Genomic DNA, 23766 nt, shown 5'->3' with positions numbered 1-23766 from the left:
GTATGATAGATGTGGTGTGCCAGTTGCAGATATGTTTTCCGGATCACCGACTCGAACAGTTCTGAATGACAATAATCCCTGCGAAAACAATTTGTTGGCAACTGTTATCAATAATGCCATCTAATGTCAGAAACACTCTTAAACTATCGTAATTGAAATAGGCGACTGTAAATACGAGGGTCTCATTGAATCGAAACTAATGCCCTTCCGTCATCTTGTGCATAAGAGATTGCTGCAGCTGCAACCACCTCGGAAACATCATTGCCTCATATTCACAGGTCTTATTTGGGTTTCGTTTGTCACTTATGAAACCACTAAAACCACTGACCTAAAATATATGGAACTAAAAAAACCTGTAGTCTTGAGACCGAGAAATTAGTGGCTGGTTTCCATAAAATCTACAGACGTGTGCAACATGGATATAGAGGGCTCAGTGGTTTTGGTTGTTGTCTTTAGAGCGGGTGCACACCTGAGCGATGAATCAATTATATGTGGACATTTCTGTAACAGTTGCACAACCGATTGCTTAAAGTAGAACAAACTGAATTAAAGTGATTCGCTCAGCGAAATTTTATAGTGACATCCTTCATCAGATGCGCATTTGCGAACAATGCTTGGTTGTGACAATCCTGACATAGGTGTTGGTGCAGTGGGGGGGGCTTAACATAAACTAGGTGAGGCTGTACGCAAGTTGGCTAGGTCAGACCTTTAGCAACGGCAAATAAGTCCTTTTTGCGCAATTCTTGCTCAAATATGGAAAAAACAGTTGCAGGTGAATACGTTCTCTATTTAGAGTGATTTGTTGGCACAAAACTGATAGCTCAACTGTGGACCTGCCTTTTAAAGAAGACTAATTCACATGGTAAAGTTTACTGTGGGTCGTGCCCCCCCTCATCCTCGGATTGCGCCACCACTCTGCGGCATGTTATAGCGGCCGTGCCAGCTAGATTCTCCGGATGAACCAGATTTCGTTGCGGCGGTTGGCTGCGGCCGGGTTGTTGTAGCCAGCGATGAAGTGGGTCTCAGTGTTGTAGAGCTCGGAGTGGCACAGGATCTGTGCCAGCTCATTCACTTGACGCATGATCGTAGTCTCGTTGGTGGCACCGCTGAACTCACTGCGGCGGGCAGGATAGGAGGGGTGGGGGGAAAACGAATGCTGCTTGAGTAAATAAAAAAACTTTAACTGCTGTTCATCTGTTGGTGGATAAAGGGCTTTCCATGATGTGTCAGTCATGGGGGCTGTTTCATCATACTTTACCTATATAACTATTTATAGAAGATAGCCAATTAGAAATATACATTTTCAGAGGCCAGCCAATTGGTACCACTTATCCCCTGCGGACTGGCCCATGAGGTTGGCCACAGTGGTGATGAGTGTGGTGGCGGTGATGGTAGCGGGATGTTACCGGGTGTAGACTCGTATGGCCGGGCGCTCCTCGATGGTGACAGTAGGGTCCAAGGGCGTGGGTGGCTGTCCCTGAAGGTGCAAGGGCAGGCGGTACCCTACCACCACATGGTGGAACAGAGTGCCTGTTGCCTCGTCCACTTGCACCGTAGTAACGATCGGGATTGTCATGCCCAGGTATGAGCCTGGCACGCGCAACGGGCACACATAGATAAATACTTGATGTCTAGGAAGTGTGGTCTTGAAAATGAACACATCCCCAGCACTCCAGGTAATCTGTGCTTTGGGCATATTAAATATGTGTGACGGTTTAAATTTAGCGGGTAATTAAACACGTAGAGATGTTGTGGCACAGCTGGAGTCTGCACGATGGAAAAAAGCTGCCATGTGTGCCTGGTGACAAGTGGTCACATGATCCTCGGGGGCTTATGAGAAGGCATTTGGTAACATCTTCCCATTGCCCGCCTCAGATAGCATTAGCCACTTAATTTTATTGCAGTCAGTTCCGTGCATGCATTGTGAACACACAAGATCAAGAGATTTGAGGACTTGTCTCAAAGTTCAAATGTATTAGTTTTAACCAGGTGAGGTCTGAGGTTACAGGATACGTGGATCATTTGCAAGAATTATGTGGGTCATCAAAATGCTAAAAGTAATAACATTAAATAAAGTACAGCTGCTAAGCAAATAGAAATGTAATAATAAAAAAATGCACAAACATGAATCTACTTAAAAGAAAGTACATTTCTTAAAATGAAGATATGTTTAGAAAAATCACTAATTCCTTGTTTAACTCGTTTTGCGAAAATACTTCACACATTTTCGCAAAGGAATTGCTGTATATACATTACAGGTAATAAATAAATATAAACAATACACATTTTAATCAGATTTGCACTATAAAATAATCCTGCAGTCATCCCATAGCGGGAAAAAGAACTGAGATGAGGGTAGGCCGTGCACTATATCATACTGCTCATTTGTGTAGCTCAAGAAAGTATTTCGTCGTCAACTGCTCACAAACCGTGTAATAACGCGCGCGTTCCGCATTGTACGAAAAGTGTTTCCAAATAGAAGAACCACGTTTTCGTAAACATGCGCTGCGTGAACACGCGTTAAGTGAGGACTTACCGTACTTTTAAACTAACTGCTTACCAGTGGAATTCTCCCTGCAGATGTATCTCATGATCTTCATGAACGCGTAGCAGATACTCTGCTCGTAGGTGTCCTCTTTGGTTGTCACGCATGCCCACCAGCCGGCCGGGTACTCGCGTTCCTCCACCGGCATGTGACCGTCCCCCTGCATGCCCCCCCACCCCGCACACCCCGCCAACACAACAGGATTATGGCTGTGCTCTGAAATCCTGGGTAAGATTAACAACGGTGTAGCTGAGGTGGCTGGGTGATTCTGGCGGTCAGAACATTGTGAGTCTGTAGCACTGAGATCCTGGGTTCAGATCTGGGTTTCAGCCACCTGTGTTTGGAAGCTACTTAATTGTAGCTACAGGCACGTAACATTCCTTTTGAACTTAAAATCCGTTCTTTCAAAATCCCCAAAGTGTGCCTGTTAATTTTTCTGTTGGGTATATGTGTATTTCTCAAAATACATACCATTGTTTTCAACACTTTATTGCGTTCATTTTTTGTTGGATCTTAGTCCGTGCGCGGTGATTTTTTTTATTAAGCTCTGCGTCTGATTAAATCGGTTTCTCAAGTGGCTGGTTGTCTCAAGTGCCAGAGCACTTAGATGGCACCTCTAAGAATTGTGCATTTAAAATTGGCTTCCAGAGGCCATGATTAAACCTGGTTCTCAAGTGTAGTGAGTTGATGCTCTCAGCATAGTCCCCAATGACCGAATATAAAAAACTAAAACTACTATCATTAATTTGTGGGTTTTCATTTAATTTGGCTAATGCCACCTCTCTTAAAAATATCAGTTTGCCTATAACATGATGAACATGTTTCTCCGTAACATTTCAGTTTTCAGTTTCATTTAATAGGTATAGCCCTGTGAGCCATGAGGCTCTTGACTCGGGTGCTACCGCAACAAACAAAACATGAACAAAGAACATCTTAAAGTGACGACGCGCAACAGAAACATCCAGGAAAAAACTGTAAAATCTTCCAGAAAAATATAAATGGCATGTATCTATGTTGAATTTTTTTCACACCGTACATATCCAATCATGCTAATTGGAGGTGTGGGAAGTAAATCCCCTACCACTCAGAAGCAGTTCTGAGGTCTTTTTCTGCAGGTCATTCTCTAACAAATGGGAATGATGCTCTGTCTGGGTTCTGAATAAATATATCCTCTTGTGACATGATGTATAGAGCACAGTTGTAATAACGTTATGGGAAAGACATCAGCCAACAAAACAAAAGTCTTGTTGGTGGACGTGCATCGGGACCCACAGATGAAAGATCACTCTCAAATGGGTAACTCACATTTAGTAAAGGGGGCCCCCTTTCTGTAATCACGGTGTAAAATATTAAATGGTGATGCTGTATTGGTGGTGGTATACAACCACAAATAACAACAACAAAAACTGTGATTAACGAATGTGGTGAGCTTTTTGTAGACAACGTTTGGCTCCTAATCTAATAAATATTGTAGCGTTGTGGTTAAGAGTCCAATGAGTGCCCATTTGCTCTTGCAACAAGCTAGCATTTGGGCAGTCACCCTCCTACATGGCTTTCGCATTTACAAGTTCATACATGGGTCAAATAACAGTCTAACTTGCCAAAACATTCTTAATTCCTGGCGATGTAATTTTTTGTGCTATCCACTTCGCCTGCTGTGCATTCAACTAGCAGAGATATCATAAACTATTGCTCTGTCCTTCAAGGACCCTTTTTAGACGATTTCCAGACCTCAATGTTCTTAGCGTTATCAGTTGAATGGTTGGCGCACCTAAGGCAAATTTACTGGCAAACCTCGCAAGTGATGCAATTGTTTTAATTACGTGAAAAAACCCATATTTAAAGGAATGGTTTTGTTGCCCACAACCTTTGGTGACTGGGCTGAGACCATCAAACACTCTGGCTGACAACCTGCTTGTGTTTTGGAAGGAAGCCCAGATTTTTGAACCCATGATTTTAGTGTTGTTGGCTTAGCACTACAATGTGGGTATTCGTATCGGCTGCCTCCTCCCGAGTGCCCCTTGGCTTGCGTTATTTTTCTGCATCGCAACAACACGATTGCTTACCGTCTCGTTCCTCTGGATGACTGTGTAAGGGTTCAGTTCCCGGGTTTCTGGGTCATTGTTCATCGTCATCTGCTGAATAGGCTGTGCCATTTCTGAAACGGTACAAGAAGGGAATTTGCGGGCAATTTGTGAAGGCGGTGTTTTTAGGGTGGCACAGAATCTTGTATTTTTAATTTGTAAGTGCCCAAAACATATGAAGGTCCCCCTGGGTAGCCTCTAACAGACTGGTAGGGCAAATTCTGTTCGCAAGCACCTTTTAAGACCAGCATGCCACACAATGGTTTGGTGTGGCTAACACAATGCCCACCTGCCTTTGACTCTCCGGTGCGGATGTTGACACACTGCACCTTGCTGAGTCAACCTTGTTGAAGCCCAAGACCGGTTCATATATCACTGACCAATGATGTTATCCGTGATCGGGAATCAGACGTTAAATATACAGTATATATACCAAAACAAAACAATGACAATCACCCCCGTGAAGTCTTTCACAAACTGTTTGCGAGTATCTATGATAGCGGCATGGCACACAAGGCAGTGGTGTGTAGCCAGCACCACGCCTGCACATACATAGTCGAGACACACACTCGTGCAATTGTCATCTTCGTCAAGGTCTTATAACCTTGAAAAATTTAAGAAAAGTGTTAACATTTATTTTCATTTGGGTCTTTCGGTAAAGCCCCGTAGATAGAAAAAATTATCAAAATGATAACACCTGAAGACGATTTCTTGTGTTGCGATCGAAACGTCGTGATATTGTTATTACTTTTATTATTTTTAAATCCTTTATATTAAGTTTGCTTGCTTGCTTAGGACCGTGCAAATCTTTCGGTCGTTTTTTAACCCACTTCCCGTGATCCAATCGAGCTGACATTTAGCACACAGACTCGTTGTGCGTGACAATGAATTTTCGTGAAAAAATGTTTTACACTGTTTAGGGAATTTTTTAAAAATATTTATTTACCAATTGGTTAATGCTGGCACACAATCATCTGACCCATAGGTGGCAGCCATCTCAAGCCAGAGGACGAGAGGACTCTAGCCGCCCCGATGCCACGCATATAAAGGATTTATATTGAAAAACGTAGTTTTTACGGGTTAATTTTTTCTATCTACGTGGCTTTACCGAAAGACCCAAGGAATATGAATTCCTGCAGTCACGAAAGCTTTAAGTTAAGATTTAGCATTTATCTGTTGCAACTTTGATGGTGGCTGTTTGTTGCTGACTGCTTGTAATTGTGGGTCTTTGGGCCTATGCTCAGCAAATGTGTTAAATTTGTTTTATATTACTCAACAATCGCATGCTCAAGCTTTCCGTAAAAGAAACGCAAAGTGACAGAAAATACTCTTGAGCGTTTTTTGTTGTTGCCAACTTTGTTTGCGCGCTGCTCTCTATTAGCACAAAACAATGGTGTCTTGCAAAGCGCTCTGCTTTGTTGTGGCGCTGCAGCTGCCAGCAGTATATTTAATCGGGACCACTCTCAGCGTGGATTGCTCGTGAAGCGTGACTTGGAATGCCGTGCCACCGGCTCTTGGGGCACCATTGTAATGTCTAAAAGCTGCCAGCCATGTGTGTGTATGTGGAGGGCAGTTATGTAAGTCCTAGCATAGCACACTCAGATGTGTCTGCGCACTCCCTAATGAGCAGTTAGCTGAGAACAAATGGGTGAAAGGTAAAGGTGTAGCCCTGCAATTGCTTGCTCACACCACCGCTGGCCAAAGAGCCTCCACTAATAGGAAGCTCAAGTGACTCAATCGGTTCCCACCGTTCCATCATATCAGCATCGTGAGCAAAAATAAGAAGGAATGAGGCTCTTTGCGTGTAGGCCTGTGTGGGCAAATGGTTGACATGAATTTGGCGGGTGCGCTGGGAAACATATCCCAATTGTATTTTATAAATCACAATTAATGAGCACAGGCCAAAACTCATGTATGTATGTATGTTGAACTTCTTTCGCACCATACGTAGCCAACCGTCATAATCGGAGGTGCGAATGGCATATGACACGGATTGAACTGGCAGTGAGATAATTACAGTCCAACAGATAACACGTTTCTTGAATTGAGCAAGGTGTTAAGAACTTGGGAGAGTTGGTGATAGGAGGGAGTCTCAAAGCCAGAAACAGCATGTATTTGTGATATAACAAAAATAATTAACATATTTGATTAGTTTAGCAAGGTTATGGGAATCTGGGATAATAGGTTATGGAAAGGAGTTCTAAAGTAAGGCAGTTTGGGAAAAAAAATTATGAACCACACACTACCACTTCTGCCACCACCATCATCATCATCTAGTGGCATCCAAACAGCGCCCATCTGATGGAGGTCTGCCAGTCGTTATTTTAAAGCTGCGAAAATGCACATTTGAATAAAGGCTTCCGTTTAGGTAGAGAGCATGTGTTCATTTTACGTGAAATTAGTTTGTCAATCCACTGCTGGTTCAGAAGTAGGGGTTGTTCGACTGTACTTTGCTTTGCCACACTGGTCCAGTGCAGGATTGTTAAGAGGGGGGGACCCAGAACCTGTTGAGATATCACTTCTCTGTTGCCCTTAGCCACTGCCAAGAATCAATGTCTTCAGTACATGCAATTACAATGCAGTTGTGTGTTTACTTAAAGACTTAAAGGAGGCAAAGTTAGTTGCATTGCTTAAAAAAAATCAACGTCCATGATGGTGGTGCTACAGTCGATAAGAAACAAATTTTTCCACCACTATCGCATAGCCTCTAGTTTTCTATTTTTAAATTGTACGATAGCCCACATGCTCAAAGCCAACAACCACCACACCACGACATGATTTCTGCGAACATTTTAATGGTGGACCTTGAAAAATTAATAGGTCCCACAGCTTTGGTGATCTAAGAAACGAAGAAATGGTGATGAGGTGTGAAAAGAAAAGGCTCTTGGAGTGTCCTACTGAGAGATATAGGGCCTGTTGAGAGATATGGCCTGCTTAGAAGTATAGAGATATAGATAAGTCACATGAAAGTGAGAAATGTGATAGAGATAAGAGAGCTGTAGACAAGAGATAAGATTAGCGAAACCAAAGTGAGATGGACAAGAAAGATATGAGAAACCTGGAGAAAATAGTCAAGTAACGTCTTAACGTTCATACATATGCCATCATGTGGTCCGCCGGCATACGCTAGTTGTATTATGTGGCTCGTTGGAAAACATAGGTGAAGAACCTTGTCCTGAGTGCATCATCGCCGTCATTGTTTTGTCCTGGGTGAGCACTCCTACCTCTGGGCAGCACCACCTGATGGGTACGAGCAATGTCTTCCCAGTAGTTGAAAAGCCGGTCCTCCATGCCTTCATTGCTGCCGTTGTCCATCGGTCCGCCCGCGTTGTCCACACCGTCGCCGCTCGTGCAGTTCGAGCCTTCCATGGTCTCCTCTGACATGGTGTCCAGGTCATCCATCGTGATGAGTAGTTGCCCTGCGTGGGGCTGGCCTGGCATGGCCCGGGCCTGGCCTCCCACCATACCGCTGCCACCACCGAACCGACAGCTCTCCTGCTCCATGTCAGTCCTGTGAAGGGGAGTGGCGTCGTTTGCCATTGCCAGCTACACACGCGTGTTTCTTTGTTGCGGGTTTTTTCTAAAAGTCATGTCACCACGGGTAATATATTTGTAAATTTTGCATAGCTATTTATGGACTTTGAAGAAGGGTCATTACCCAAAATGTCAACTATTATATATTATTCCTTTCAAGGCTGCAGTGTCATATTGACAAACGTGATCAGTATGTTGTTGAGTATGGTGTGTCAGTGAATACCCCGCAGAATTGATTTTTTTCACACGGCTTCTAAACAAATCCTTGAAGTAGGTGTCACACTTTCCCACAAGCTCAGCTTTCGGATTGTTTATTTAATGTTTACTCAAAAATGGCATCATGTATATAAAACAAATGTGTGGTTGTTATGATCAACAAAAAATGTGGGGTGCTTTCAGACATCCGCCACACCCACAGTGGCTTGATTTCGATTGTTGATTATGGGGTCGTAAAAACCTCAGATGTATGGATTCTTGCAATGCACTGCACTGACTGGCAGCAGATAACATGTTTTCTGTGCTGCACAGCAGTGAGAAAAACACATCCCTTTGTTGGCCACAAGTGGCAGCAAGTTGCCCCTTGAATTATAAAGCTCATTATTACAAATCCAATCAACAGGAGTGGTTTGTTCATGGCTGCAAATTGTGGCTTATATATCAGAAAAACAGAAGATTGTACAAATGCACAGCAATCCTATTACACCCTGATTGGAGAACAACACTTTTGAAGTGACTTTTAACGGGGCTGCACAATGAATTGGCCTGGTAACTCACCGCTAATATTCTCGGTTTGAAAGCGGGCAGTCGCCCATGATTCTACTGAGTTTTCAAGTCGTGAGTTGATGGTCTTAAACCAGTCACTGATAACTGTGTTAACAAAGGATCAGGTAATTTGGCAAAATTCCTGGTAACTCACCGCTAATAACATTACTCTCTGTCGCAGGGCAGATGAGAAAGTACTGCACTCACCTGTGTTGAACAGAGGTCACTTGAATGGAGCTCAGAAGTAGATCTGTTTTATCCACTTCTGTGGGCCATTGGATTCATCTGGACTTGCAATCCAGAGGTCGCCAGTTCGACTCAATCTTCCGGTCTGGCTGTTGAAACAATGGGGGGGCAAGTTTCTTAAATAATCCCTCCCTCTGACCTCTGTCCACCCAGCAGCATACGTGGGTTCACCAAAGTCGATCGGCAGGCCGCGTGTGGCGGGGTAAAGTGAGGGTATTCCGACCTCTTCCAAGACGGTCTGGCCAGTGTCGTCGGGTAAGCCAAAACACCATCTAAAGAGGAACTTTAGAGTTCCCTCTTGTGAAGCCCCTTCTGCCAGCAGTGGTGTGAGCAAGCAGTTGCAGGATTTCACTTTTACCCCTGTAATAGAATGCTGGTTGTGGTAAAGCGCTCATGTTTTGGGGGTGAGGGGCTTAGCTCGGCATTTTCAATCTTCTATCATGCCAGCGAAAACAAGCCTCTGCACTTTTTAGTGTATCTTCATGCAACTGGTGGTTGTGCGGTTTGTCTTTCAACGGATAGTCTGCTACTGCTACGTGGGTTTTCATGGTTGTGCTGTTTAGCACTCCGGGGTGTGTGCCGTTCAGCATTCAGAAGCTCCCATCGTGTGGCGCAAAAGGTCCGGATACCCTGCTGAACGACATAACCTCAAAAACACATTGGTGAGAGTATTTTGTCCATTGCTTTTAGAATGTTTACTCGAATTAATTACTAGTCCTAAATCTACCGTGCCACTCGGTGCAGAGATATTCATAGTTAGTAGGTCGGGTTAGACTTTGCGAGTGTAATGCGCTTTGGCAGCGATGTAATTGAACAGTCCTCTTTCTTATTCATACCATGTGACCTTAATTCCTGTGGCTTCTTAGCCTGAATCACATTGTCTTAGATATGAAAACAACAGCAACATTCCCACCATGGTCAAACAATAACAACAAAAATCTAAATGTCAATTAAGCACTCAACAAAATTATATGATGCACAGATTAATCATGCAACCTGTCAACATCAGTCATTGTCCATCTACTGCTGGATAAAGGTTTCCCCAGGCTACATCTGTCATGGGGGGATGTTTGAAAAGACTTCACTCCGCCACCGCTCCCCCCCCCCCGAAAAGAATGAAACAACAAAAAATCTTGCTCCCATTTTACTTTTGTGCAAAATGAAATTGAATAACACGATAAGATTTACTCATGAGTAAGCTATCGCACAATTCACCACAAGTGGAACCGACACATTATCTGGCCCGTGGAGTAAGGGTTGCAGGTGGATTTAAGTTACATTACATGTGGTGGCATCTTCACAGGCTTTGGCACCTACCTCCTAGAGCAGACAATGGAGCCCGTTCTGTATGTGGTCATGTCGAGCCCTTTTTTAATCCACTGCTAGATGAGGGACTCTCCATAACATGCAGCTCTTGGAGGATATTTGAAAGCATTTCACCACTCTGGCTTAGACACCTGAAGACAGAGCATAGCTGTTTGTACTCTACATGGTGGTTACTCATCCAAGGACTATCCAGGCTCAAACCTGCTCAGCTGCTTGGATCCGACAAGATCGGGCACATTACGTGTGATTTGGCTGCAGCCAGTGTTGCGGTCGCTGATTAAATCTCTTGAGACACCGCTGCAGCGAGAGAGGCCATACAACTATTGCTTCTGCCACCGCCGCGCATACAAGTGCAGTTTGCAAAAAAACACGCTCTCCCGCAGATGATGGGTGGCAGATGGAAACTCCACGATTAATTCCCACCCACGCTCAAAATTAGCCCGTGAGGAACTCCGGCATTTGATTAATATTAGAGAGATGCACTAAGGCTATAATGGCCGCATTGTAGTCATTGGTACACTGAGAATGGTTCTGGGTCTGGACCGAGCCAGAGGCATCGTTTTATTTCATCCAATATGGGGCATCGGCCATGGTCTATACACTGCTAGATGGACTGGATGAAGATCACCCCAAGCTGTTGCCATGTTTTTTTTTTTTTAAACCACGCATCAAAGACCGCCAATCTCCGATCACTGTCGCCATCATTATCAACGTTATCGACATTATTGGCATGATGACACTTTTCTCTCGATCATCATAATCATCATTATTATGAATATGAGCGGGTCACAAGATGGTTCTCGGTGTGCAAGCTCCAAAACACATGTGGAAATAATAGTAGGTTTTTACCCTTTTAACTGGTACAAAACTGACACCTTTATATGTGGAAATGTATGTGCCCTGGGTAGGATTGAGCCTGGATAGTGCTTGAATGGACAATTTCCATGCATGGCTACAGATGGTTGGGCTGCGAAGTCGAAAAGCAGAGGGCAGTTACTACAAATCCATTGTTGTACTGTTCTACACTGACACGTCTACGCTCCATGCCCTTGAACTCGCACTTCTGACGAGCATGGTGAAGTATGGTCAAATAATCCCTAAGACCCGCACAGCATGGAAGGACCTCATCTAGCAGTGGATTGACAGAGGGCTGTACATGTACATTTGCCTTGCATACCACACGCGCACGCACACTGTCGCCTCTCATCTTGGAGTTGTCCCTCGCGTAAGGGCGGCTGTTAGTGGCAGCTGGCTGCAGCTGCCAGCCGATATCACAGGAAGGGGGGTCCTCATCATGAGCTATTATCATTTCATGCATTCATCTCTCTCTGCACTTTTCACCCTTTGTTCCATTTTGGTTTTTACAGCCTCTAAATCTGAGCGAGAGTTTACTAGACAGGACACAGGCTCCTGTAGAGGTGGTGTGAAAACTGTATTGTTGCATCATCCCATACAGGTGTACTCCTCTGTGCGATAATATTATATCATTCATATCTTCTTTCTCAACCCACTGCTTGCTGAGGGCCTCCTAATGCCGTGTCGGTCATGGGGCTTGTTTAATCGACCATACTTAACAACGCTGGTTCATGTGGCTTGGTAAAGGGGTGGCGGGGGGGGGACAGAGTGGGTGGGTGACCAGCACAAGCTGATCTATCACTCGCCATTGATGTTAGCCGTGGCCAGGAATCAAACAGGTGCATTGTGCATTGTGCATTGGTCCAACTCCTGTGCCACTGCTCTGCCGTGGAGTATAAATGTGACCAATAGTACGATTCATGCACTGTTCATCATCATCATTACCATAATTAATGCCAATTAATATTTAAATGGTTTTCATCATTACTATTATTATGGACAATTAACTACATTGTGATCCACCAAGCGGCTGCTGTGATATTTGATGAGTCTCAAAGTCTTGTTCTTGGTGGATTCAAATGTTTGTACGTGTCGAACGATGCCATGGGGACACCCCTGCAAGCAAGATGTGCAGTCTGAAGGGATGTTTGCAGGTGATATTTCAATAGTTAATAGAACAAAACATCAATCATTGAATTTAGAAATGCAGGTTGGAGGATGAAAGTGGGGGGAAAATGACAATGCAACGTTAAGCTAAAGCAGGGGTTCTTTGATCTTTGCAACCACAAAACAACCTTTTGCATATTTTAAAATTAATATTCATTCGTAGACAATAGGACACTTCAAATAACGTATGTAAGAAGTGACGCTTTTCCAGTTGTGTTTGTTATAATGGTTTTATGGGACTGGAAACTACTAGATGCTTCTGTATTCACTCCAATGTTTTTGAACCTAATCGTGACCCTGAATTGTGACCCTGAATCGTGACGATCCATGAAATTGCTGATCAGAGTGGGGGAGGGTCAGGCAGTGGGGTGAATAATTTCGGCTCTACGATTCATGCGATCAAAACATTTTGAGACGGGCAGGGAGAAGGGGCTTTCAATTTGAGCGGTCTGAGCTGGAGTAATTTTGACAGCTGTTGAACCTAAATGTTATTTTAGGTAATTTAATTAATCGTCGGGTGGTGACATGGTAGCGCATTTGCCCCTTGTTGCAGAGGTTCATAGTTCGAATATAGTGGCCGCCCTGATTATTACTCAGATATAATAGCCAGGATAATACTCTGCACCATCTGTTTCACATAGTAGACGATGAAGATCCCCCCGTGATGTTAGTTGCAAGAGTTTGCCATTGTGTTTTTCCCAGCATCAGGATTTATTAGAAAATTACACCGCAAATGATTCATTGCAGCAATTGTATGTGTCATGCACCCTCCTTCACCCGACAGATTTTTCAACAAAGTTGTCACGTGAACAAACACGGCAATTTAATCATTGCTTCAGCACGCCGGTATGCTGGAGAGCGATCCACACCATTTAACAATTGGGTACGTCATTTCGCTGGTAGTTGCAAATGCCATTATTTGGCAATAACCAAAATTGAAAAAAATCTATTCCCATCTTAGACCTTAAATAGGTGGCATGATGTCGTCAACTTGCCCCTCCACCACAGGTGCGCAGAAAGTGATGCCTAGAGGTTCATATCTTTGCATTAAATATACGATGTATTATGTAATTTATGAGATGCAACATATGCATTTAATTGGACACAGTAGCCATGCACTACAGGATACTCTCAAATGACTATTTATGTGCTGTAGATAATGCAGAACTGAAAACTACACAGCAGCATGCTAACGTGGACATTTAATCTCTTGAGACTTTGTCAACGCAATGTGGGTACTTGAAATGTAGATGTTTACATTTTAAATACTGTGAACAGTGCATAGGCCCGACTGAATGAAAATCAGGAACAAGAGCAGGATCTAAAGCATACTTATTACACTGCCTGAAATGTGTGCCAATGCTTGAGATGTAGTAAACGCAATGCTGTGGTACCTTGCTTTTTCTGGCGCCATTTCAAATTATTAGACGTTTTTTTTACTCACAAGAGTATTTATTTTACGACCGTCAAATACCTCGTTTGCTAGTTTAATATCTATCAAGGTACCCTATACTTGGTACTGCTGTGCTAACACACCACGGATCTCCCTCTCCGTCGTAAAATACCCAGGCCACTGGCTAAACGGGACCATCCCTGTAACAAATCAAATAAATTTCGATTTAAAGCTTTCGTGACTGCAGGGATTCATCTTCTTGGTTCTTTCGGTAAATTCACGTGACTTTACCGAAAGAACCATGAAAATCAAATAAACTATAAAATTACGCCAACAGAGCAGTGAGCGTGTAGACACTGTAGAGTAATGTTTCTCAAATCCTGAGTCCTTCCGACTACCCCATGGTACAGCTTTTCTCCTAATTACCCCGTGACGACTGGGGAAAAATTGCTGATCGCAAAAATCTTCACTGTGGTGGGGGGGGGGTAGGGGGGTGGCGGTGTGTGGCTCGCGGCTCGTGAGGACCGGAATTTCTAAGAACGGCGCTGTCGAGTGTGCAGCGGAGTACAGAGTGTACTAACGCAGCTATTCAATTGCTGGCGAACACGTCTTGCGATATATATTACCTTGATTGAATGCCCTGTGGGGATTTAAATGCCTTCGGCGTTCTGGGCATGGCATGAAGCTGTATCTGGTGTTGGCGTTGTCTATGAAAACCACTGTTTCTGCAAGTCATCGGGGAAACGACCACAACTCGCCTTCCCTATTATGGCTCAAGAACCACAGTTTGGCGATGTGATGTTACAAGGGAGGGGGAGGAACGGTGTCGGATGGAATGCAGGGCGCTTGAGCCAAAGACCTGCTTTTGGGAGCATGCTTCAGGTCAGAAAGTAGATAGCATGGAGGTACTGCAGAGTCTACACTGGAGTACACGTACAGAGTTTGCTATCACGGGTTTTCAAATGCCGGCATTACTAGACCACGTGGACTCATTGTACATAACGCGTAAAGCATGCACGCACGTAGGACAGAATAGAGGATACCACCGAGTACAATAAAGTGCGTTGACACCCACTGTAGCGGCGCTTATAGTGAATGTGGCGTGGGTGTTTAGACACTGTTAACAAAGTGGAGAGAATACGCACTTTGGACGCTTTTCAGAGAAAAGAGAGAGGGTGCCAACTCGGGCACTCACACACTCGACAATGCAGTGCGCCCGGCATGCCAACTCGGCAGTTCTCAATGCAGGGCACCCTGTGGAGACGGTACAGAGCGATGCCAGAACAGGTGCACAAATGAAACGCTCTTATACGGTCAATCGGTCCTTGCAGTGAGTGATGTGTCCGGGTCTGAGTAACACTCGTGTGAGTACCATGTGAATACCGTACTGGCTGCGTCGTCGTGGATACTTGGGCAGGCGCAGGGGAAGGATTGGCGGTGGTGGCGGCAGCGACTGGCAGATGATGGGCAGACAGGTGGGGATGACAGCTCAGGTGCACAAGGGAGCACGCGCAAATCTCTGTCTGTATTATATATATAAAACAAAAGTATTTAATAGTTATATATTTATCTATTACAATGGCACGTTCGAAACGTGTTTAGTAGTTGCGCGAGCGAGCGTGTTCGTTCGTGCGGTCTGCCCTCCCGGTGTCGCTCTCTCTCTCTCTGGGCTGGCTGGCGACTGTTCCTGTTGATATGCGAGCTCGCGCAAGCGCGCAGAGGAGACCCCGCGGTGGAGGCGGAGTTCTGAGAAACGGGGAGGCGGAGTGATGTGGGGCTGGGCCGGGGCTGTGTTAGGATGGGCCAAGTTCGAGTGTGTTGGGCTGGGCTCCTCTCTCTGTTGGGTTCTGTTGGGTTTGGTTGTCGCACTGGGCTGTGTGTGTTGTGCTGTGTTAGATTGCGTTCATCCTGGATGTTTTTAATCGTGCTTGGTTTGGCTATATAGTAGGCTGTGTTGAGATCTATTGGACTGTTAGACTGGACCCAAGTGCATTATTGAGCCATGTTGGGATGGGATGCGCTGAGGCTTGTGTTATGCTCTGCAGAGTATGGGCTGTGTTGGGTTGGAGAATGTTGGCCTCGTAGTAAATTACGTTAATCGTGACCAGGTCAGAGCCCATTGAGATCACAAGTCTTTTTCATAGGGGAGAGCTGATACAGCAAAACAGAAAAATTCGAAATGTTCTTCACAACAAAAACATACACGGGGAAAATAAAAATTTAAGCAATGTCGTGTAATGTTGGCCAGTGCCACGTCTGTTCATCGTAGGGCATAACGCAGTGAACCAATGTGATTGCATTACAGAGACCCACACGTACAAACGTTTCACAGCCCGAGAAGGCTACAGCAGGAGAGTGGCCGATGTCATGAAACAAAATACATAAAACGTAGGTTTTCATAGCCAATGCCCTGATAAGGCGTTGGCAACACATGTTTCCCTTCCAAGACGTCTGGGACCAGCAAAGAAGAGTAGACCATAGACCAATTCCCTCTAGGGGGGGGACGGGGGGGGGCTCTCTATAAAGCCATCCCTGGTGGAGGCCCTCCCGCCAGCAGCGGCCATGCATGCGTGGCATTTGAATCGTCCAATTCCGTTTCCCGGCCATATTCCCACCGCAGGGGCGTGGTGGGGTGGGGGAGCAATGGATGTGCCAACTTGGCCAGGGCTTACAGTTGCCCTCGCCATGGAAAGCAAATAAACACCAGGGTGCTTTTTCATATAGTCAATGTGATTTCTGTCTGAAATTAAAATTAACTGGATGCTCATTTCCTGTTTACAACCCTGAACCATTCGTGGAAATTCCATGTTCAAGTGGCAGGGGTGGTGAGGCTATCCATAGGACAACCATTGTTGACTTCCCCACAAAGTAGTAATTCGTTTATCGACCCCCAGAGAGATGATAGGCTGAGTCAATCCTTAACATGGATTTGAGCTCCTAGTATTCCAGTTGTGAGCCGCCAACTCTGCCGTTGAGCCACCTTCACGTACACAATACCCCCTTGTTGTTTTTGTTGTGTCTTCATTCAAGACTTGGTTCACGTTGGGCTTGATGGGAAGAGAATGAACACAATGTGCTTTGTGGGAGTTGGATGGGAGCAGTGCTCTAGTGATTTGATTTGAAGTCGTGCAAATGGGATCTATGTGATTTGACACCGTGACGTTTGTTTCAAGCTAAGCAAATGCTCTTCGCTTGAAATGGGCAATATGTTAAATGCTAGAGTTTACAATGTATGCAGTTCCTGACTTTGTTTTTCATACAGGAAATTCAAAATGTACATTTCTTTTTTTAAACACGCACGTTATTTTTTGCCCCTTTATAGATTGTGTTGATTTATTGAGATTTCTTCAAACGTGTGACCATGGCAGAGGAAAATTGAATACCCTTTCTGGCATTTACATTTTTGGTTTTCCTGTGAGTGTGAGATTGTGTATTTTGGATGCATGCTATTAAATTCTTTTTTTATGCCACAATTGTTACCTTTGCGTGCAAGAATCCTGCCGTGCTGTGCTGGTTTTCACACTGGACTTACAATCAAGAGGCCGCCGGTTCGATTCCATCTTCTGGTGTGGCAGAAACAATGGTGCAAGTTTCTTAAATCCCCCTACCTCTATCCACCCAGCAGTATAATTGGTTACACCACATTTAGTCGATTGACATGTCGCGTGGAAGAGTAGGCCAAACCTATCCTCTCTCAAGCTCCTCTCTAGTGGAAGCCCTTCTGCCAACAGTCAGTGTCGCTCTGCTCTAACGAACATTGACATTTGACCCATCTTCACCAGCGGCCCTGAGCCAGTGGCGAACACTCTGCATGATCACAGTGGTACTCGTTTTAGCGACCTCAGAAGGGGTGATAGGCTAGGTCGAACGCTTTTAACTGGGGAAGTGAACTTGCAATCGAGATATCGCGAGTCCTGCTAACGAGTGATGAGCGCCAAATATGGCAGAAGAAAATTGCGCGTGCGGAAGCACGTACACATGTGCTCTCTCTTGGACACTCGAGCACACTCATGCGCATATAAAGACGCACGCACGCACACACAAAGGCAGACGCAACAAGCAACGTCCACTCACGCATGCACACACTTTTAAGGACAAAGTAATGACTGTCAGACGAGCGTAGGCCATTAGACCGAAACGGTGTAGTGAAATGAGCGTATTATGTTCGTGTGTGCGTGTGTTGGATGTTTAACAGGGATGTAATGATTTCGCTCGTAAATTTGTTTCATATTCTAATGATATATGCATCGAATTGCGCACGTAAGAATCAATTATTTATTATTTGCGTGTGTGATCTGGATACCAATGTCCCCATCGTTTTTAATCAATGTGTAATACCGGCTTTGGCGTGGAATAGAACCATGGGTCATTCGTGGGGAAAAATGGGACAAAATATGAGGAGAGCGTGGTTGAATGACTTATTTAAAACTGCGAAGAAAAGCGAGTGGGCTTGGGTAGGACACGTCACCAGTTTGGACGATGGCCGACGGTCAAGAATAACAAGGGTGTCAGCCGAGGGAGCGAAAAACGTCTGAGATGATATCCGCCGACGTGGTGGAGAGACTAAATCAGCTCCTGTGCAGGTGCTCGGTGGATTGTTACATCACAGCAACCTGGGAAATGACGGCAGCGTGAGGAAGCAGTGGATTGAGCATGGCTGATGATGATGATGTTGCTTTAAATGTACAAAACAGAATATTAAAATGACCAGAGTTGTTTGTTCCATAGTGTTTGAAAAGTACATGTTATTTTTGGCAGTGAAACGACAAAGCGCATTGTTAGTAGCACGGATGTGGCGCGTTCTTCATATACGCCTGCGAGCACGCAAATGCAGTTCAGCAACATGATACAGACAGCCTCCAGCTCTTGTGGGTAATCTTCTGCACACAAAATAACATTTTAACACTTGAGGATTTAATCTTGATTTGAAGTATTCGTGACTGCAGGAATCCATACTCTTTGGTTCTTTCGGTCAAGTTACGTAGGTAGAAAAAACAATACATCACAACCTTTCGATCGCCACACAAGCAATCGTCCTCACCTGAGGACGATCACTTGAGGATTTGCCTGTATTTTGGATTTTGGGTTAAAGCCATTCATGCGTTGCCATGCGTTTGCGGTAGTGCAACAGTTAGTGCACTGTGTTAACGTGTCTGCGTTGTATGTGTATATATACGTGTGTGTATGTATGTATTGTCATTGTGGGGAACGGTAGCGTAGCGGTTAAGAGCGCTGCGCTACGAACCTGGCGACCCGAGTTTAATTCCTGTTCACGACCAACACCAGTGACGATTATCTGAATTGGCCGTGGGCCTCCCCTTGGCACTAGTATGTCTGTTGAGCTTTTTTCACACCATATGTAGCCAACCATGTTAATCGGAGGTGACAAAGGCAGCAGTGGGGCATGGTCGTTGGCCACCCACCCCCTTGTGCTATGCCATCCTTCATAGGTGCTTGCGAACAGCACTTGCCACAAAAGTTTGTTAAGGCTATACGGGGGTATTTAACTTTGTCTTGTCATTCAAATATACGCATGTGTTGAACATGACTCTTGGTGTGTGCACAGCTCAAACCCAGGATGTTTACGCCAATGAGCGCCAACTGTTAGCGTTTCCGCGTGAGTGAACTCCGCTCCATGGCTGAACGCCATGCTTCTGGTGCACGGCACACGTTATCTCGCACCAGCTCTGTCGTCACGATCGGCGTGGCCATTTCATGCCGCTATGCCTGCATTATGCCGAGATCCCCAGCTCACGTTTTGTTGTTGTTGTCGAGGTTGCTGAACACAGTCCCAAAGGTGAAAAATGCCGAACGGCCAGTAACAAACCACACGCAACACTGCTGCTGGTGTAATACATGTGTTTGTTGTATTGAGCAAGGTTATAAGAACTGGAGAAAAAAGATGGGATGGATTTTCTTTTTTAAATCACGGTTACTGAGCACAAGCCCAAAATACTGAGTGGCCAGAAACAAAACGGCACTCACTTTAGGCTTGGCTCATAATTCTTGATTCATATCGATTCACAAACATTTTGCAATCCGCTGTTGGATGCAGGCCAGAGGTCGCAACCGGGTACCCGATACCCGTACCCTACCCGATACCCAGCTACCCGGACCCGGCCGGGTACGGGTACCCGTTTGCGACCCTGGTGCGGCCGGGTACGGGTAGGCCGTGAGTCACTGGTGAGTAACCGTTTGTCACTCATTTCCCAACGTCTTGTCTCTTCTCACAATTCAAGTTCCTAGAATCAACCCACCCGCGCCTGCAACATGGCTTCGTCCCAGAGGTCGCAATCAGGTACCCGATACCCGTACCCTACCCGTACCCGGCCGGGTATGGCTAGGGTACGGGTACGGCCAGGTACGGCTACCCGTTTGCGACCCTGGTGCGGCCGGGTACGGGTAAGGGTACGGGTAAGGAATCAAAACCCGTTTGCGACCTCTGATGCAGGCCTACGTATACCATACCATTTATGGGAATTTTTTGACAATACTGCACCACGCGCATCGTCAGTGCTGGTTGGTGAAGCTAATGCCTAGGACCGGTTCAGATATCACTTTCCATTCATGTTAGCCGTTGCCAGGAGTCTCACTCATGTTGCCGGGTCTATAGTACGATGCGCTAATCACCGCGGCGCTAATTTAAATTGATATTAAAGCAATACAATTGCATGATGTAATTACTTATGGCTGGGCACTTTCTAATGGGTGACCAGTAGTCCATGGTCCCGCTTAAGGTAGCAAGACTTTAGTCGTGCCGATGAATTAGTATGACGAATAAGAGTGAATTATTTGATAACGCACTCATTTCAAATGGTTATCACATAATGCATTGTTATTGACCACATAAAGATATCGGAACCACCAAAGTTATGTCACAGGAGGTGGGGGAGAGTGTGCAGGGGAACAGTGAGTTGAGAAAGGAGAGGTAGGAGAGTGCGTGGAGGCTAGTAGAGTGAGATGAGACTGGAGAGGTAGGAGGGATTTCCACAGGGTCTTTAACTAATGGTTGTGCTACACGGATCTGATGGTATTATTTTATTTGTAGAGATTATTCTTTTGAGAGATTATTCTTTCATTTTTATCCCCATTTTTCAGTGTGCATGCTATTCTGTGAATCATTTTACTTGAATGATGACAGCGTTAAGGACAATGGGAAAAAAAGTTTGAGATTGGGTGCCTTCAATGGATTACACCCATTCCGTAAAACACATTGTCCTGCCCTTGACATTTTAGTGCAGTATAAGAGGGAGTGATGATGATGAAGTGAGGAGACATTGTATCACGTTCCGAACCAAATGACTTGAGCTTGGCTCCTGGTCACGGCTAACATCATTAATGACTGATGTCTGAACGGATCCCTTGGCCTATCCCACTTTCACCAACCCACACTGACCAGGATCGGTCAAATAACTCCCGTGACTCACACGGCGTTGGAAGACCTTCGCCCGGCAGTGGATTGACGAAGGTCTGTGTTTGGTAAAATTTACGCAGATACCGCTGTTAAATTTATGCAATGTACAAGGGATTAAATAGAATTGCATGCAGTAAAGTAAACATGATCTTTGGACATTTCAGCTGAATGGCTTTGTGTGTGCATATGTGTACAGTATAATAGAGGTGGAACGATTCACCGATTCACTTAATATATAAAATGAAGGTCATGACATGAGTTTTCTGAGTTTAAGAATATTGTGTTTTTGTACATAATATGTCACGTATTACATACATACATACTTAATTTCAACTATATATGACGTGTATATAAAATAATATCAAGTTTATGTTGTGCATTTTGTAACAAGGTTTCCCAAGGTTCTCTGCAATCTCATGAAAAGAAAGTTGAAAAGCTGGAAGTCTAAAAATTGACACATTTTTAAAAAGGGATATTAAGCATTTAAAACTGCTCTGATTGAGTAAAAAAAATTAACTCTATCAATCAAGGAATGGAACGTGTCCGAGAGGGCGACCACCCAGGAGATGGAGCGATGTAAAGCAGCTTTTGTGGGAAGGTGCCAGGTGGATTTTTGCAACGCTGGATCGTGGGAGGTGACGTGGCTTGGGCAGGCCTTCATCTTGCAGAGGAATTCACCATGGTTATTGATGTTGATGTCAACTACTGTATATCAATTAAGAAAAAGTTAAACTAAAATCAGGCATTGGTATGACATTTGTTGGAGCTTGTCGTATTATTTGAGGTTAACCGCATTTGTTTGTATCTGCATGGGTTGAATGTTTTCGGTTCAGTAATAGCTCCGTGAGTTGGGGTCATTTTTACATTCTTTGTTGCTGCCTGTCGGTGGGTGGGGGTGGCTTTGATTGTGGTTGGTCATGAAACTGCTGCAGTGTTTGTATCTCTCAGAGCTCGCCTATTCCGTCGCGATAAATTGCTCAAACAAATCAACGACTCTGACACGCATTTAAAGTTTTGCTCAACTGTTGTGCTTAAGTAAGTAGCAGGCAGACGTAAAAAAAACCCTGTCTCCCAATGGTGGGGAAAAACATAGTAAATTTTTTTTTCACATTCAATCAGGAGTGCTTGTTTTTGTACCGAGTTCTTTGTGAAGACTAATCAACCTATTTACTCGAACACATATTAGTGAATAAGCAAATCACTCAACATGTGAAGAAGAAAAACATTAATTACCCTTTTCTTTCTTGTGCCCTCTTTTGATCCTCACCATGAGACGTGAAAGGTTCTGAGCATGTCAATTTTCAGCCCTGGCCTATCCACTGCTGGACGAAGGTCTCCCCACATTGTTGCCGTCCTGCAAGCCTTGCTCTGTCTTGTTCCCGTGCACGAGCTTATTTCATTCCTGCACCTCTGTGCTTATCTACCATTCCATCACCATTCTCATCATTCAAGCAAAATCCGTTATATTGATGTGCATGCCCCAAGCCCACCGACTTCCCTGAACAGTCGAAATGATACCTCTCATTTGCCTTCTCAAATTCTTGTGTACTTGCTTCTGTCTATCGGTGTAATTGCAAGCATGTACCACCTCCTTTCTTGATGCACTTTGAAGTTTTTGTTGAATTGTAATTGTCACTGTCCATGTTCAGATTCACGTGTTCTCATGCGTAATAGACCCTAATTGAAAGCATCCTTCGTGTAGCACATGTTATTTAGCTTCTCTCTCATGATCAAGTTCGGTTTTCAAATCGCATTCCTTTCAGTGCCCATTTGCCTCTTCGTGACCGTTTTTAAATCTGAGCCCCCTTAAATAAATTCCCTAGTAATGCATTCACTAGTGTATTTTTCAAGTGTGTCTGGACAATACTCATCTTCTATTGATTAGCTTTACCGGACTCCCCCCCCCCCCCTCCCCAAAAAACTCCATAAATGTAAGTAATCGGGTTTGCTGCACTGATGGCCTTTACGCGACAGAATGAAGCTCTGATAAAGAGACCTGTTAGATAGCGACAATGGGAGAAGACTGAACTGTCCCAGTATGTGACCTACTTTCTAGGCTGCAAGGCCTTGGGCAGAGTAATTGATGTCAGCATATATGGCAAGCACTATCACATCGTGCATCTTGCATTCCTACCTTGCGTGTCTCTCATGTCTCTGGCCGGTCTATGTTTTGTGTCTCGTTATTTTTATTGTAATTAAGATTGAATTGTCGCTGTTACATTTGTATTTTTATACGCGGCGGAAGGAATGACGCTCGCAATTCTGCGGTGCGTGCCGCCGCCGATAACCATAAGGCAATTTTTATTCCAAGGCGCTATTATTATTTGTGCGGTCAATGTACGCCTGCTGGGATGAGGAAATTGATGTTTGCCAAATGTATTGTATTCATTGTCAGAAAAATGAGGACAAACAGGAGTCCTCATTATTTCTGAAGGTCCGT

The 23766-nt window shown here is 44.6% G+C and overlaps 2 protein-coding genes across 5 annotated transcripts in view; one reads left to right on the top strand and one right to left on the bottom strand.

Annotated features, from left to right (window-relative positions):
• The window catches only part of FANCM (FA complementation group M), a 55461-nt gene that overhangs the window by 5971 nt on the left and 25724 nt on the right, over positions 1-23766 (top strand). The gene's annotated exons all lie outside the window — the stretch shown is intronic.
• On the bottom strand, positions 816-15589 carry LOC133352636 (heme-binding protein 1-like). Of its 3 annotated transcripts, none has more exons than XM_061568398.1 (7): positions 15301-15589; positions 9133-9260; positions 7854-8140; positions 4612-4703; positions 2561-2705; positions 1407-1590; positions 816-1115 (listed from the first exon to the last, which is right to left on the bottom strand). In XM_061568398.1, exons 3-7 carry the CDS (start codon positions 8131-8133, stop codon positions 944-946), a joined length of 873 nt encoding a protein of 290 aa, XP_061424382.1. In that variant the 5' UTR covers positions 8134-8140; positions 9133-9260; positions 15301-15589; the 3' UTR covers positions 816-943. The 3 variants fall into 3 exon arrangements, with proteins under 3 accessions (XP_061424382.1, XP_061424383.1, XP_061424384.1); XM_061568399.1 differs by having other exon boundaries at positions 9133-9256; XM_061568400.1 differs by lacking the exon at positions 9133-9260.

The sequence above is a fragment of the Lethenteron reissneri genome, chromosome 41 (assembly GCF_015708825.2).
Source record: "Lethenteron reissneri isolate LAM-NWPU_2019-01 chromosome 41, ASM1570882v1, whole genome shotgun sequence".
NCBI classification, from domain to species: Eukaryota; Metazoa; Chordata; class Hyperoartia; order Petromyzontiformes; family Petromyzontidae; genus Lethenteron; species Lethenteron reissneri.
The sequence above is the reverse complement of the archived record's forward strand: the minus strand, read 5'-3'. Positions and strand labels throughout refer to the sequence as shown.